General features: G+C 46.5%; 1 protein-coding gene across 1 annotated transcript in view; it reads left to right on the forward strand.

Annotated features, from left to right (window-relative positions):
- Positions 1 to 13,498, forward strand: part of PRSS8 (serine protease 8) — a 158,663-nt gene that overhangs the window by 84,447 nt on the left and 60,718 nt on the right. The window contains exon 2 of the mRNA XM_033944009.1: positions 9,562 to 9,585. Within this exon, the coding sequence (XP_033799900.1) occupies positions 9,562 to 9,585 (24 nt within the window). The remainder of the gene's footprint in view (positions 1 to 9,561; positions 9,586 to 13,498) is intronic.

A 13,498-nucleotide genomic window follows, 5' to 3' on the forward strand; every position in this document is an offset into this window, starting at 1 on the left:
GGCTGCACTGAATAATGAAGAAAGCGGGATATGGCAGTACTTGAGACGTTTGGAGCCGGGCTCGGAGCAGGTACATTGACGTCATTGGAGCAGGCAGTGCTTTGGGCCTCCCCTGAACTCTTCAGGCCCGAGGCACATACCTAATTGGCCTACCCTTTAATCCTGCCCTGCCATCCCTTCTACCTTGCTGCGGCGTATGCCTGAAACAACCTGCCTGACTCAGTGCGTCAAGCCCTGTCACTGGTAATCTTCAAATCCAGGCTGATAGCCTACTTTTTTGAAGCTGCATTTAAGTCCTACCCTGCTGACTTATAAAAGCACCCATATCTGTTGTCATTCACTCTTACTACTCTATCTCCTCCACCTAGCCAGTCCCTTGCAATTTCCACCTAAGTATCATGTATAATTTAACCTTTTTCCTCTGTGTCTGACATAATTAGATTGTAAACTCTTTTGAGTAGGATTGTGTCTTGCGTGTTTAATGTACAGCGCTGCGTGCATCTGGTAGCATTTTAGAAATAATAAATAGTTGTAGTAGTAGTAGTAGATGGTAGTGCTGCCTGATTTGAATCAATTCACTTTGGTGAATCGATTCAAATCGATTCGTTTTCCGAGAAAATCAGACTCGATAATTCAGCGGCCAACACCCCCAACCCACAACACCCCAGTGAGACCTGACATACCTCCAAGGCCTCCTACAGCAGCCGTAGCACTCTGAACAGGCTGCTTCATGGCCTGCCCCCCCCACACATACGCACACTTTACGATGCCCATTCCCTCTTGCCGCAAACTGTGAAACAATCCCCAGCAGGAGGATGCCCACTCCCTCCTGCTGGCACCCCCACATACAACATCCCCAGTAGGAGGGATGCCCACTTCCTCCTGCTGGCACCTCCCTGTACCCATGACCCCTCCCGAACCCCCACCTCGTAACCATGACTCCTATGGGACATTCTGTGATGCACTGGGAGTGGCCTAATACTCTGATTGGCCAGATCCCTAAAGCCACTCCCAGGGGTGGGTGGGAGGGGCCTTAGGTACCTGGGCCATTAAGGGTGCACCAGGAGGGCCTGCTATTCTGAAGAGGCAGGCCTACCAGCCAGAGGGAATAGGCATCTCTCTGGCCGGCCTTCCTTTTAAAGGTATGGGGGGGGGTCAGGTGGGCTTTGGGCGGTGGTCTGCAGGTCATGGGTTCAAGGGGAAGGGGAGGGGTGCTGGCAGGAGGGAGTGGGCATCCCTCCTGCTGGGAATGTTGTGGGTGGATGTTGGCAGGAGGGAGTGAGCATCCCTCCTGCCGGGGTGTTGCAGAGGGGGGAGGTGCCAGCAGGAGGGAGTGGGCATCCTTCCTGCTGGGGATTGTTTCATGATTTGCGGAAGGAGGGATTGGGCAGCCCATATGCCGGGGATTGTTTCACTGTTTGCAGCAGGAGGGAGTAGGCATCCCTCCTGCCGCGGACAGTGTGGGTGTGGGGGGTTGGAGGGTGGCAGCAGTAGGGAGTAGGCATTCTTCCTGCCGGCTGACTTGCAGTGAGGGTCGGGGGTTCCCTGCTGCAGCCGCTGAGCTGATTATGGCAGGAAGATTTCCTTGCTGCAGTCAGTTTAGCAACCATGTGTATTTGAAATATAGGCCAAGATTTCAAAGGCCTACATTTCAGGCGCCTACCGCAGCCCTAGGGAGATGCCTAGAGTCGCTTAATCTCTCCTAAGGCCACTTCCAGGTGAGCCCATGCCCAGCCTTGAGCGAGCTTAAGCATCCCTAGGCACCTCCCTGCACCCGTGACAGATGCCTACAGTGTAGGCGGCCTGCCTCAGGCTTTTGGGTTTTTTTTTTTTTAAAAGAAAACGTGCATCCCGATTGGCTGGTTAGACAGAAGTAGGATGCCTACCGCCACCTACAATCTGGACGCCATTTATAGAATTTAGCCCTAAGAAATGACAACAAGCCCAAGACATATGTAAAGGCTGGCAAGAAAGTGAGCAAAAGATTTGCTATCTTCTATCGAACTGTTCATGGTAGCTTCTGCTGTTGCCCACCAAGACAAAGAAGATTTGCTGTCACCCCCTTGATTCTTAATATATCACCCCCTTGATTCTTAATATATCCTATATGAGACCATAGGGCTGCTTGCTGATGATCAAAGGGCTGCTTGCTGATATGCCCCACTAGGGCAGAAGAGTCACTATCCCCTCACAATGCAGCCTGTAGGAGCCTAAGAAGAAATAAAGGATGTCTTTCTCCACTTCTGATGCAGTCCATGGGTTACCATAAGGCTCCAGAAAAAAGGAGGACGGATTGAGACATCCGGATTATACTTCCATTGCTTTCAATGGAAGTAAAACCTGGATGTCTCAATCTGTCATAGAAACATAGAAACATAGAATGAGACGGCAGAAGAGGGTCAGCGGCCCAACAAGTCTGCCCACTCGAGAACCCTCCTGTCCTCCTTTTTCTGGAGCCATATGGTAACCCTATCCATGGGGCCAAAATAAAAAATAAGCTGTTTTTCCTTCTTCCCATGTGACCTATGGGGCTGAAGAAGAGCTAGTGGAACATGAGGAAATAAATGGAATTAGAGGTACTTAGAGAGAAGGGACAGAATGGCATGAGAAGTTGTAGAGGTAAGAGTGCAATCACAGGTATGCCAGAGAAAGAAAGGAAACCGAGGTATGCCACTAACAGTAGGGGCATTAGAATTATATAGTTTGCACAAAAATCAATCACTGTGTACCACAGAACAAATACAATACATTCAGTAGCTGTGCAAGTTTATTTTACCCATTGCTACATCAGAGCACAAGAAAACATCAAGTAGCAGCAGTGCACACTTACCTTCCATGCCTAGTATACCAATACTGAATAGGAAGAGCATGGGCAAGTGGGCAATCTCATCACTGGGCACGTACAAACCATGGTAGTAGAAGCACAACTTCCTCTCCATGTATACTCCAGCACAGATCTGGTATGGTATGAGCAATAGCGGTGGAAACTGAGGCCCAAGGTGGGGATTAATCGTACACTTTTTTTTTTTTTTTTAGGAATTATTAGGAAAGGACTAGAAAACAAAAATGGGAATGTTATAATGCCTTTGTATTGCTCAATGGTATGAACACACCTTGAATATTCTGTGCAATTCTGGTGACCACATCTCAAAAAAGATAGAGCGGAATTAGAAAAGAAACAGAGAAGGGCGATGATAAAGGGGATGGGACACTTCCGTATGAAAGGCTAAAGAGGTTAGAGCTCTTTACTAGAGAATGACACGGTGACGGTTTACCCGCGGCCACCGCATTTAAGCCGCGGGTCACCGCCGAAAACGGGGAAGAAAACTAGCAGTCGCTGCGGTGACGGGGACAAGGCCATTCACCGACCGCGGAAACGGTGAACAGGTTTGTCCCCGCGGGCCAATGTACCCCCTTCTAGGAACCGCTATTTACCTGTGTTTCACCGTGCTCCTCATTTGTCAAATCAACCCTTCCTGCCAATCGCAGCAGAAGGGTACCCAACCCCTCCTGCCGGTCCTCCCAATGGCCTCCCCTAAGATCGCCGGCAGGAGGGTACCCAACCCCTCCTGCTGGACCCCCCCCCAACGAACCCTCCCACCCCGGAACCCCCTTAGTCTTACTTTCCAAGTTGGACCGGACAGCTCCTCGCTCGTCTGGCCAGCAGGCCTGCCTCCGTCCAAATGAGGCGGGCCCGCCCCTCCCCTCCCCTGCCTAACCCACAGGATCCTAGGGCCTGATTGGCCCAAGCACCTAAGGCCCCTCCTATAGCGGGAGTGGCTTTAGGTGCCTAGACCAATCAGGCCCTAGGATCCTGTGGGTTGGGCAGGGTAGGGGCGGGCCCGCCTCATTTGGACGGAGGCAAGCCTGCTGGCCATACGTGTGAGGAGCCGTCCGGTCCAACTTGGAAAGTAAGACTAAGGGGGTTCCGGGGTGGGAGGGTTCGTTGGGGGGGGGGTCCAGCAGGAGGGGTTGGGTACCCTCCTGCCGGCGATCTTAGGGGAGGCCATTGGGAGGACCGGCAGGAGGGGTTGGGTACCCTTCTGCTGCGATTGTCGGGAGGGCCGTTGGGGGGGTCTACAGGAGGGGTTGGGTGCCCTCCTGCCGTGATCGCTGGGGGGAGGGGAGACTTGCAGCCGTAGCCGCGGTCACTATGCTAATCACGGCAGGGAGATCTTTGCCGCGATTAGGTACAGCGGCCGCGTCTAATTACCATATAGGCTAACATTGTAAGCATTTAAAGTACATGTCGTGTTTGTTTTTGCATTGCTAGCCCCAGGGGTGGTGGAAGATTAGTGATTGAAAAACTGTATGAAAAATAACTATTTTAAATTTAGTGATCAAAATGTGTCAGTTTTGAGAATTTATATTAATTAATTTTTTCTCTGCGTGTTTTGTTTTTGTATAGTTATTAACTAATATTTAACTAAGTTTTAAAGTTTTAAAGAATGTTTCCTTTATACGTAAATAAAGAAAAGTGAATGGGATTGCAGTGGCGGTGACGGGGCGGTGAATGGGGTGGCAGTGGCGGTGACGGGGCGGTGAAGAGGATGGTGAGACGGGGACGGGGCGGTGACGGGGATGGTGAGACGGGGACGGGGCGGTGACGGGGATGGTGAGACGGGGACGGGGCGGTGACGGGGACCAATTTTTTCACCGTGTCATTCTCTACTCTTTACCTTGGAGAAGAGACGGCAGAGGGGAGATATGATAGAGGCCTATAAAATACTCAGTGGGATGGAAAGGATAGACATTGAAGCCACTACATAGTAGATTTTAAACAAATCAGAGAAAATATTTCATTACTCCCCCTCCCCATTTTATCAAACTACGAAAGGGTTTTTATTGCAGACTGCTGCATTAAAAGCTCTGACACATCTATGAGCGTTAGAGCTTTAACACGGCGGTCTGCGAAAAAAAACAACTCCTTACGCAGCTAGATAAAAGGGGAGGGGGGAGGGAGTCAATGTGCAATTAAACTCTGAAATTTGCTGCCAGAGAATGTGATGAAAGCTGTTAGCTTAGCAGGGTTTTAAAAAAGGTTTGGATAATTACCTAAAAGAAAAGTCTATAAGCCATTATTAAAATGGACTTAGGAAAATCCACTGTTTAGTTCTAGGATAAGCAGCATAAAATCAGTTTTACTCTTTTGGGATCTGCCAGGTATTTGTCACCTGGATTGGCCTCTGCTGGAAACAGGATACAGGGCTTGATGGACTTTTGATCTGTCCCAGTATGACAACACTTAAGTTATGTTTGGCAATAATCATGACATCTTCATGACCCCAATAGGAGGGGTCAGGTAACAAGATGTTAGCATCCCATATTTTACAAGTTCTCAGTCAAAACACCAAGATGAAATCATCTGCACCTAATAGCACAAATCATGTGATTTTGATCTTTAGACAAACTGATAAAGCATGATTAATCCCATTGTGTCCTGCAGATTCTTTATACGTCTTACAATACTATTAACATGTCCTTGGGATGCTATTTCACCACAGAGTGTAATAATACTTTATAATTAAGATTACATAATTACTAGTTGAGTGTCCATACCAGTTATCTAGACAGAATCCAAATGTGCTTTATACATACAGAAGAGGTTTCTAGTGTTAACCAGTACTGTGCTATGACTGGCTACCTTTAAGCATGGGGATAAGATTACTGTGATACTGCATGCTGTACTGTGATTGGTTCATTTCATGTTTAGGCTTGCCTAAGGCTGGGTACTTTAAGGGATAGGTGTGTGCCTATTTGTAGCAGGAGCCAAACTGCTTTCTCACAGGGTATGGAGGTATGGTTCCATCCAGGATGAAACAGTGCAGAGGAATCTGAGCAATGCTATGCATGACACATACATACAATACATTCCTAGTGAATACAAAACAAACATAAAACCTTTATGCTCCACTTAAAAAGAAAAACCCTCAAACAAGCATCCTGTTCTAACAGCACAGGATAGAGTGGAGTAGATAAGCTAGATATATATCAGGTTTTATTGGAACAAATAATAAAATAAATATAAAAACACATAAACCACTAAATACAATTGCCACAAACAAATTGCAGAGTCGCTAGTTGGGTGCTGATCAGAGAACCAATATCCCTTATATCTCTCAAACCAGTTTGGGAATGCAATGAGCCCAAATTGGCGTATTTATAGACGTAGTATAGATCCAGAGAATGGATGGGATCCAACACGGTCAATGTTTCGGCATGTGATGGTGTTTTCCTCAGAGGTCCATGATTGGAAGTGTTGCAAAGAACCAAACAATTCACAGACAAAAGCAAATGAGATGTTGATAACGCCAACAATGAAAATGAATGAGAGGGAATATAGCATGTAATTTCTGAGCATAACAGATGTACACTGAATAACGCTGAGGTGAATTCCTCGAACGCCAACGCTGAGCAAAATAAGCTGAGCCTCTGTGTTATTCTTTAATTTTTATCATTGGCATTTTCAACATCTCATTTGCTTTTTACTGTGGATTATTTGATTCTTTGTAACACTTCCTATCATGGACTCCTGAGGAAGGCACCACGAGAACTCTGCGTTGATCTCGTGCTGGGAGCCTCGACCCTGAAGAAAAGTTGAAACATAGCATGTTGGTGGAGGTGCTCCTGTAATTTATCCACAAAATAAGTCTTGTCCATAATATTTTTTATATAAGTTCACATATATTTATAGGTGATGTGATTGCACAATTAATGCAAAAAAAAAAAAAAATAGGATCCAGTGAAGAACGTGGCTCATAATATCCTAACATGAAATATGTTTATAAGGAAGAGTCTGCTGAGGATTCTACATAAAGGGCTTCACAAGTGGTGATTAATGAAACAGCAAATATATAAAAAAAAATTGAAAAAATTATTTTATACTGGGCTGTTAGTGTGCTGTACTAATATTTATATTTTCCCAGTAGAAGATTAGTCAGTATTGATCTGTGCAAATTTAGAATTTGATATAGCCAATTTTCCTCTGCATAAACTTTGGCCAGAAGATAGAGGTTTGATAGTCTCTAGAGTCTAAACAAAAATCAATACTTAATTTGCTTCTTATCTTTTCTCTTAGTGCTGGGCACTGTCCTAGTACCCCAGCATCCTCCCTAAGAGCTTTTTCTGGAGGAATGCTCCCGGGGGGGGGGGGGTTGGGGGTTGGGTTCTCTATCGCTCCCCTCATCACTTCTGCTAGCTTTTTACTTTCCATTCTGGCACCTTTACTCAGAAAAAAAAACTTTCCCTTAGTCTTCAAGACTTCACTCTCTCTCCGTGTCACTGACGTGTCTCACTCAAACACTAGTAAGGCTGCTCCCAGAATGTATCCACCACCCACCAAGGTAATACTATAATAGTCTGAATTTCTTACCTTGGCCCATGTGCATAGGTTGCCGGGTGGTCACATGCCTACGTCTACCGCTACTTTATCAAAGCCTCTCCTTAAAAATAGTCTTGGGCTGATTGTCAATACATTGCTGGACCCCACGTCAGAAACTGTGAGACCACTGAACTCAGCAGGATATGTCTCCCCACTGCTCTACGACGCCGGTCCAAGTCTTGACATCATCCCGGAAACAAGCCCCCAAGCTGTTAGAAAAGCGCTGTCCACAAGATGAGTAAGACTCTGAGAGACTTTGAATAAAGTAATGCAATTAAAATTTATTTACTTTTTGGCCCAAAAAGGGTGCCCTCTGCACAGACAAATGCAAGATGGACACACCTGACATAGGGCTAGATTCACTAAGGACACCGATTGTGTCCCGACCACTTTGCGACCCAATTTTCCTCCGACCAGATTCACTAACCTCGTGGCAATTCCTCCAATTAGATCCGATCCACGCATGCAAATGAGGGGAAACGGCATGCAAAATAGGAAGGACGCGATTCACTAAACAAATGCAGGCATACCGACTGGGCTGCTTCTCTGCTCTCAGCCCTGATCTCCTGCTTCTCTGCCCCAATCTCCTGCCCTTCCCCGCAGTGCAAGCCTGTGGATTTAACCCGTGTGTTTAAAGTGGGTTAAAAACACGAGCTCACAAAGATAAATAAAAAGCCTCACGAAGGTAAAAATAAAAAAAGTAAAATGTTTTTTTCCAGCTCTGCCGGGCATGGAGGGCCAGCGCATGCGCAGACCATCAATAGAGCTGGAGAGCGATCCATGCAGTCGGTTGGGGGCGTGATTCCGATTATCCTCATTTGCATGAGACGTGTCATTAATCAGCCCCCGGACCTGGATCGGATCGGTAGGGTAGTTTTGTGAATCTGACAGATAATACATTCATTGAATATATAGTAAGTACAATCTTTAGTTAGCCCCTGCATGTCTATTCATTGAATAGTGCAGTACAGTTCACAACCTCTTAAATCCTTTCACACCTACTTTCTGTCTTTCCACCTCTAATTACTTTCTGCCATTCCTCTTGTTCTCCAGACCCCTGACCATATTTATGGTTGCCCATATTTGGGTACTGTTCCCTCTTTTCACATGCTCGCCTCTCACATGACATGCTTAAATCATCTTTTTAAACAATATTTAGGGTTGCCAGATTTTCCAATCGTAAAATCCGGACCCCCCTAGCCCCGCCCCCCAGGCCCACCCATTTCCTCCCATCCCTGCCCTAGCCCCACCCCCTTCTGCCTGCTCTTGTCGGGCAGGGAGGAAGTCCGCACATGTGTGAATGCTACACAATTTGAGTAGGCTGCCCGACGCAATTTGAGGAGGCTTTTCAAAATCCGGACAAAGTGCTGGGTTTTGAAAAACCATCCGGATCCCAGACGTCCTTAAAAGAAGGACATGTTTGGGGAAATCCAGACATCTGGTAACCCTAACAATAGTTCTTATGGTTAATTCTGCCGACACCTCTAGTACAATGTTTACTTGACTGTAGCAATGTTTACTTGACTGTATTCAATGTCTCAGGAATGCCTCCCCTCTCCTCTCCTTATTCAGCAAATGCTTGTTACTTGTATGTGCACACAGTATTAGACAAATTCCTTCTGGAATTTTACCAGTATTCCCTTTAGTTTTTCATTACCACTTTATTAATATATTCTGTATAATGTTACCTCTTCAAAGTACTGATTATATGACCCCCCTGCCTTATTAGTAATATATTTTGCTTTATGGTTTCTTTGTTATTTAACTACACCTTATTATATGTACCGGTAAATGTTATAACCTTTAATGTGTTCACCCCTTTGTGTTATTATGCAACAATTAACACCATATGAAATTATTAGTATTTTCATTTCTCACAAGGGGAACCAGGTTTGATTCCTACTGCAGCATCTTGTGACCCTGGGCAAGTCTCTCAACTCTCCATTACCCCAGGTGCAAAAAAAAAAAAAAAATTAGTTTGTGAACCCACTAGGGGCAGGAAATAAAAGTACATTTATATAATATATAAACCACTTTAACAGTAACTGCAGTATATCCAAACCCATCCCCTTTCTCTTTCTGCCTTTTTTGCATTTTACTGGCCTTGAGAAAGTTAAAATCATGGAATTGCAATTGTATTTAAAGCTGATTTTAACTTCTATTTTTCTTTTGTTTTGTAGGTATTTGGGGAGTCTACTCACAAGGTAAGATTTCTGAAGGATGAGTTATCCTATTTAAATCTTCAGGGGTGTAAGAAATGTAGTAGTGTAATTAGTCAGACTTCATGTGGCTCTCATCAGTAGCAGGGCACCTGTAGAAATGCATGACATCACAATGCAGTTGTGTGGCTTGAATCAAGCATTGATCAATGGCAAAGGACTTTTTACAATGCCTCATTAAATCAGTGTCAAGGCTGTGCAGAAGGTGTGGCTGCACAGCGTACAAAGAAGGCAGGGCATAAAAATTGCTACCCATCCATTGTCTCCCTAGCAGTGGCTATGATATGTGATGATGTGGCCTTGGGTGTGGCAGTGTGCTAGGGGACATTTCATAAAGGGTATAGTAACATAATCAATGACAGCAGATAAAGACCTGAACGGTCCAACCAGTCTGCCCATTAGTTACATACATTATAAATTCATTATTAAATTAAATTGTCTTTTTTCTTTGATATTTCTGGACCATATACTGTACAAGTCTACCTGGTATTGTCCTTAGGTTCCAACTACTGGAGTTGCCATCGAAGCTAACTGCAGCCCATCCATCTTGTCGTTTGTGGATACATACCATAAAGTCTGGCCAGCAATGTCCTTATGTTCTGAGTTATATGAGTTTCCACCAATGTCCTCCTTAGCTCAACCTTTACCGAATTGCCATATACGAGACCCAGACCGTGCAAGTCTGCCCAGTATTGGCCTTAGTTCTTCAATATATACCAATCATTTTCTAATTAGAGATCTTCTGTGCTTATCCAATGCTTCTTAGAATTCAGTCATCGTTTTCCTCTCCATCACTGGAAAAGATTTGGTCCTATATTAATACCTTTGAAGTATTTAAACATCGATAATCATATGAGGGCATTCAACAATTTATCTACCTCAGTAGGAAATAAAAGAGCACAGTTCATCCACTTTTCCAGCAATTACTTTAACCTCTTTGAAAAAAATTCTTCTGTTTGACTGTCATACCAGGACATTACAGCTTCCTTGATGTCTTCATCACTTGAAAACCACTGTCCACGTAGAGATTTCTTTAAAATTCGGAACAGAAAATAATCCAAAGGAGCCAGATCAGGACAGTAGGGTGGATGGTTCAGCTGCTGAAACCCACATTTTCAGATGGCAGCCTGTGATTGTCATGACATGTGCACTGACGCATTGTCAAAGAAGCAGCACCCCTGCTGTGAGTTTTCCTCATCTTTTCACCTTGATTAATTCCCGCAAAGCAATCATTGTGTTGGCGTAACACTCCCCAGTTATGGTTGTCGTGTGTAGCATGAACTTCAGAAGCAAAAGTCTTTCATCATCTCAGAAGACACTTGCCATTACTTTGCCTGCAGATTTTTCTGTCTTGAACTTTTTTGTGGTGGGGGATGACATGTGCTTCTACTAGATTGACTCCATTTTGGACTCAAGATCTCTTTGATAGACCCAAATCTCATTTCCGATCACCAAACAATAAAAAAATTAACTTGCTCTTCATGGAGAATCTCCAAGTTCTCCTGGAGCATCTCCTAGTTCTCCTGGAGCCTTGTGGCCTTCTGACATGACGTCAGCATTCTTGGAACCCAACTTGCACTAATCATGGACATAGTGGAGTATCGAGGGTGAGAGGTACCTGAGGCGATAGCAGCCCTCCCCTGCCATCTTCACCCCTCGCTCCTTCCCAGCCTCCTCCTGCCATGCACGTGCTTCTTCACTTTCCTCGTACCTCTTTAATGTTCCTGGCGCGAGCAACATCACCAACTTGCTGCCTGCATCAGCGTTGGCATTGGTTCTCCCTCTGACATCAGTTCCTAGGCACTGGTGCAGGAAGTGACGGAGGAAAAGCTGACACTGGCATGAGCAGCAGGTTGGAGTTGCTGCTCACACCGAAAGTATTAAAGAGGCATGGAGGAAGGGACGGTGTATGCGCGCATTAGGTAGTGGGAGGCGGGGAAGGACCATAGGGGGGATAGAGAGGAGGACAGGTGCCAGCACCCCCACCAAGATGGCACTTGGGGAGGACAGCCACCCCTTACTACACCACTGCTTGGACATGCTCAAATTTTCATGAATTATTTTCCAAACTGTACCTGCCGAGATGCCTATTTCTACAGCTATTCGGGAAACCTTAATTTGTCTGTCTGACCTTTCTTGCACATTTCTGTGGAAGTTGCTGTCCAGTGTGAGGGTCATCTCCATTGAACTCTCTACCCCACTTAAACTGCTTGCTCCAAAATTTTACTTTGTAGGATGATGGGGCAGACTCACCATAAACTGCAGTCATACATTCATGGATATCTTTTGGCTTTTTCCTTTCTTTTGTGAAATTTTATCACTCCAAATCTAGCAGTTTCTTACTTGATTCGCACGAGGATTCTCCTGACATCCTGTCTCTTGGAATGTTAGACTCGTACTGAGCTGCAACTGTGCATGAGTAACTTTAAGACATGTTACAACATACACAGACTTGTTTCAACATGCTTGCTACGTTCATACTCAGATAGATAAATGATTGAATGCCCCTCGTATCTCCCCTGTCCCTCCTCTCCTCCAGAGTATACATATTCAGGTCTTTCAGTCTCTTCTCATACTTCTTTTGGTGCAGATCCCTTACCATTTTTGTCACCTTCTTCTGGACCACTTCAAGCCTTCTTATATCCTTCACCAGATACGGCCTCCAAAACTGAACACAATACTCCAAGTGTGGCTTCACCAATGACCTCTACAGGGGCATCAATACCTCCCTTTTTCTGCTGGTAACTCCTCTTTCTATACAGTCTTCCTTCTGGGTACAGCCACCGCCTTATCTCTCACTGTTTCATTGCTTCCAGACCCTCAGATACTATCACCCCAAGGTCCCTCTCCCCATCCGTGCATAGCAACCTCACACCTCACAGCAATACTACTCACTCAGATTTCTACTCCCCAAATGCATCACTGTACTTCTTTGCATTGAATTTTAGTTGCCAGATGTTCAGTAGCGTACCTAGTAGAGAATGACACGGTGACGGTTTACCCGCGGCCACCGCATTTAAGCCACGGGTCACCGCCGAAAACGGGGAAGAAAACTAGCAGTCGCTGCGGTGACGGGGACAAGGCCATTCACCGACCGCGGAAACGGTGAACAGGTTTGTCCCCGCGGGCCAATGTACCCCCTTCTAGGAACCGCTATTTACCTGTGTTTCACCGTGCTCCTCATTTGTCAGATCAACCCTTCCTGCCAATCGCAGCAGAAGGGTACCCAACCCCTCCTGCCGGTCCTCCCAATGGCCTCCCCTAAGATCGCCGGCAGGAGGGTACCCAACCCCTCCTGCTGGACCCCCCCCCCAACGAACCCTCCCACCCCGGAACCCCCTTAGTCTTACTTTCCAAGTTGGACCGGACAGCTCCTCGCTCGTCTGGCCAGCAGGCCTGCCTCCGTCCAAATGAGGCGGGCCCGCCCCTCCCCTCCCCTGCCTAACCCACAGGATCCTAGGGCCTGATTGGCCCAAGCACCTAAGGCCCCTCCTATAGCGGGAGTGGCTTTAGGTGCCTAGACCAATCAGGCCCTAGGATCCTGTAGGTTGGGCAGGGTAGGGGCGGGCCCGCCTCATTTGGACGGAGGCAAGCCTGCTGGCCATACGTGTGAGGAGCCGTCCGGTCCAACTTGGAAAGTAAGACTAAGGGGGTTCCGGGGTGGGAGGGTTCGTTGGGGGGGGGGGTCCAGCAGGAGGGGTTGGGTACCCTCCTGCCGGCGATCTTAGGGGAGGCCATTGGGAGGACCGGCAGGAGGGGTTGGGTACCCTTCTGCTGCGATTGTCGGGAGGGCCGTTGGGGGGGTCTACAGGAGGGGTTGGGTGCCCTCCTGCCGTGATCGCTGGGGGGAGGGGAGACTTGCAGCCGTAGCCGCGGTCACTATGCTAATCACGGCAGG

The sequence above is a fragment of the Geotrypetes seraphini genome, chromosome 5, assembly GCF_902459505.1.
Source record: "Geotrypetes seraphini chromosome 5, aGeoSer1.1, whole genome shotgun sequence".
Classification (NCBI taxonomy): Eukaryota; Metazoa; Chordata; class Amphibia; order Gymnophiona; family Dermophiidae; genus Geotrypetes; species Geotrypetes seraphini.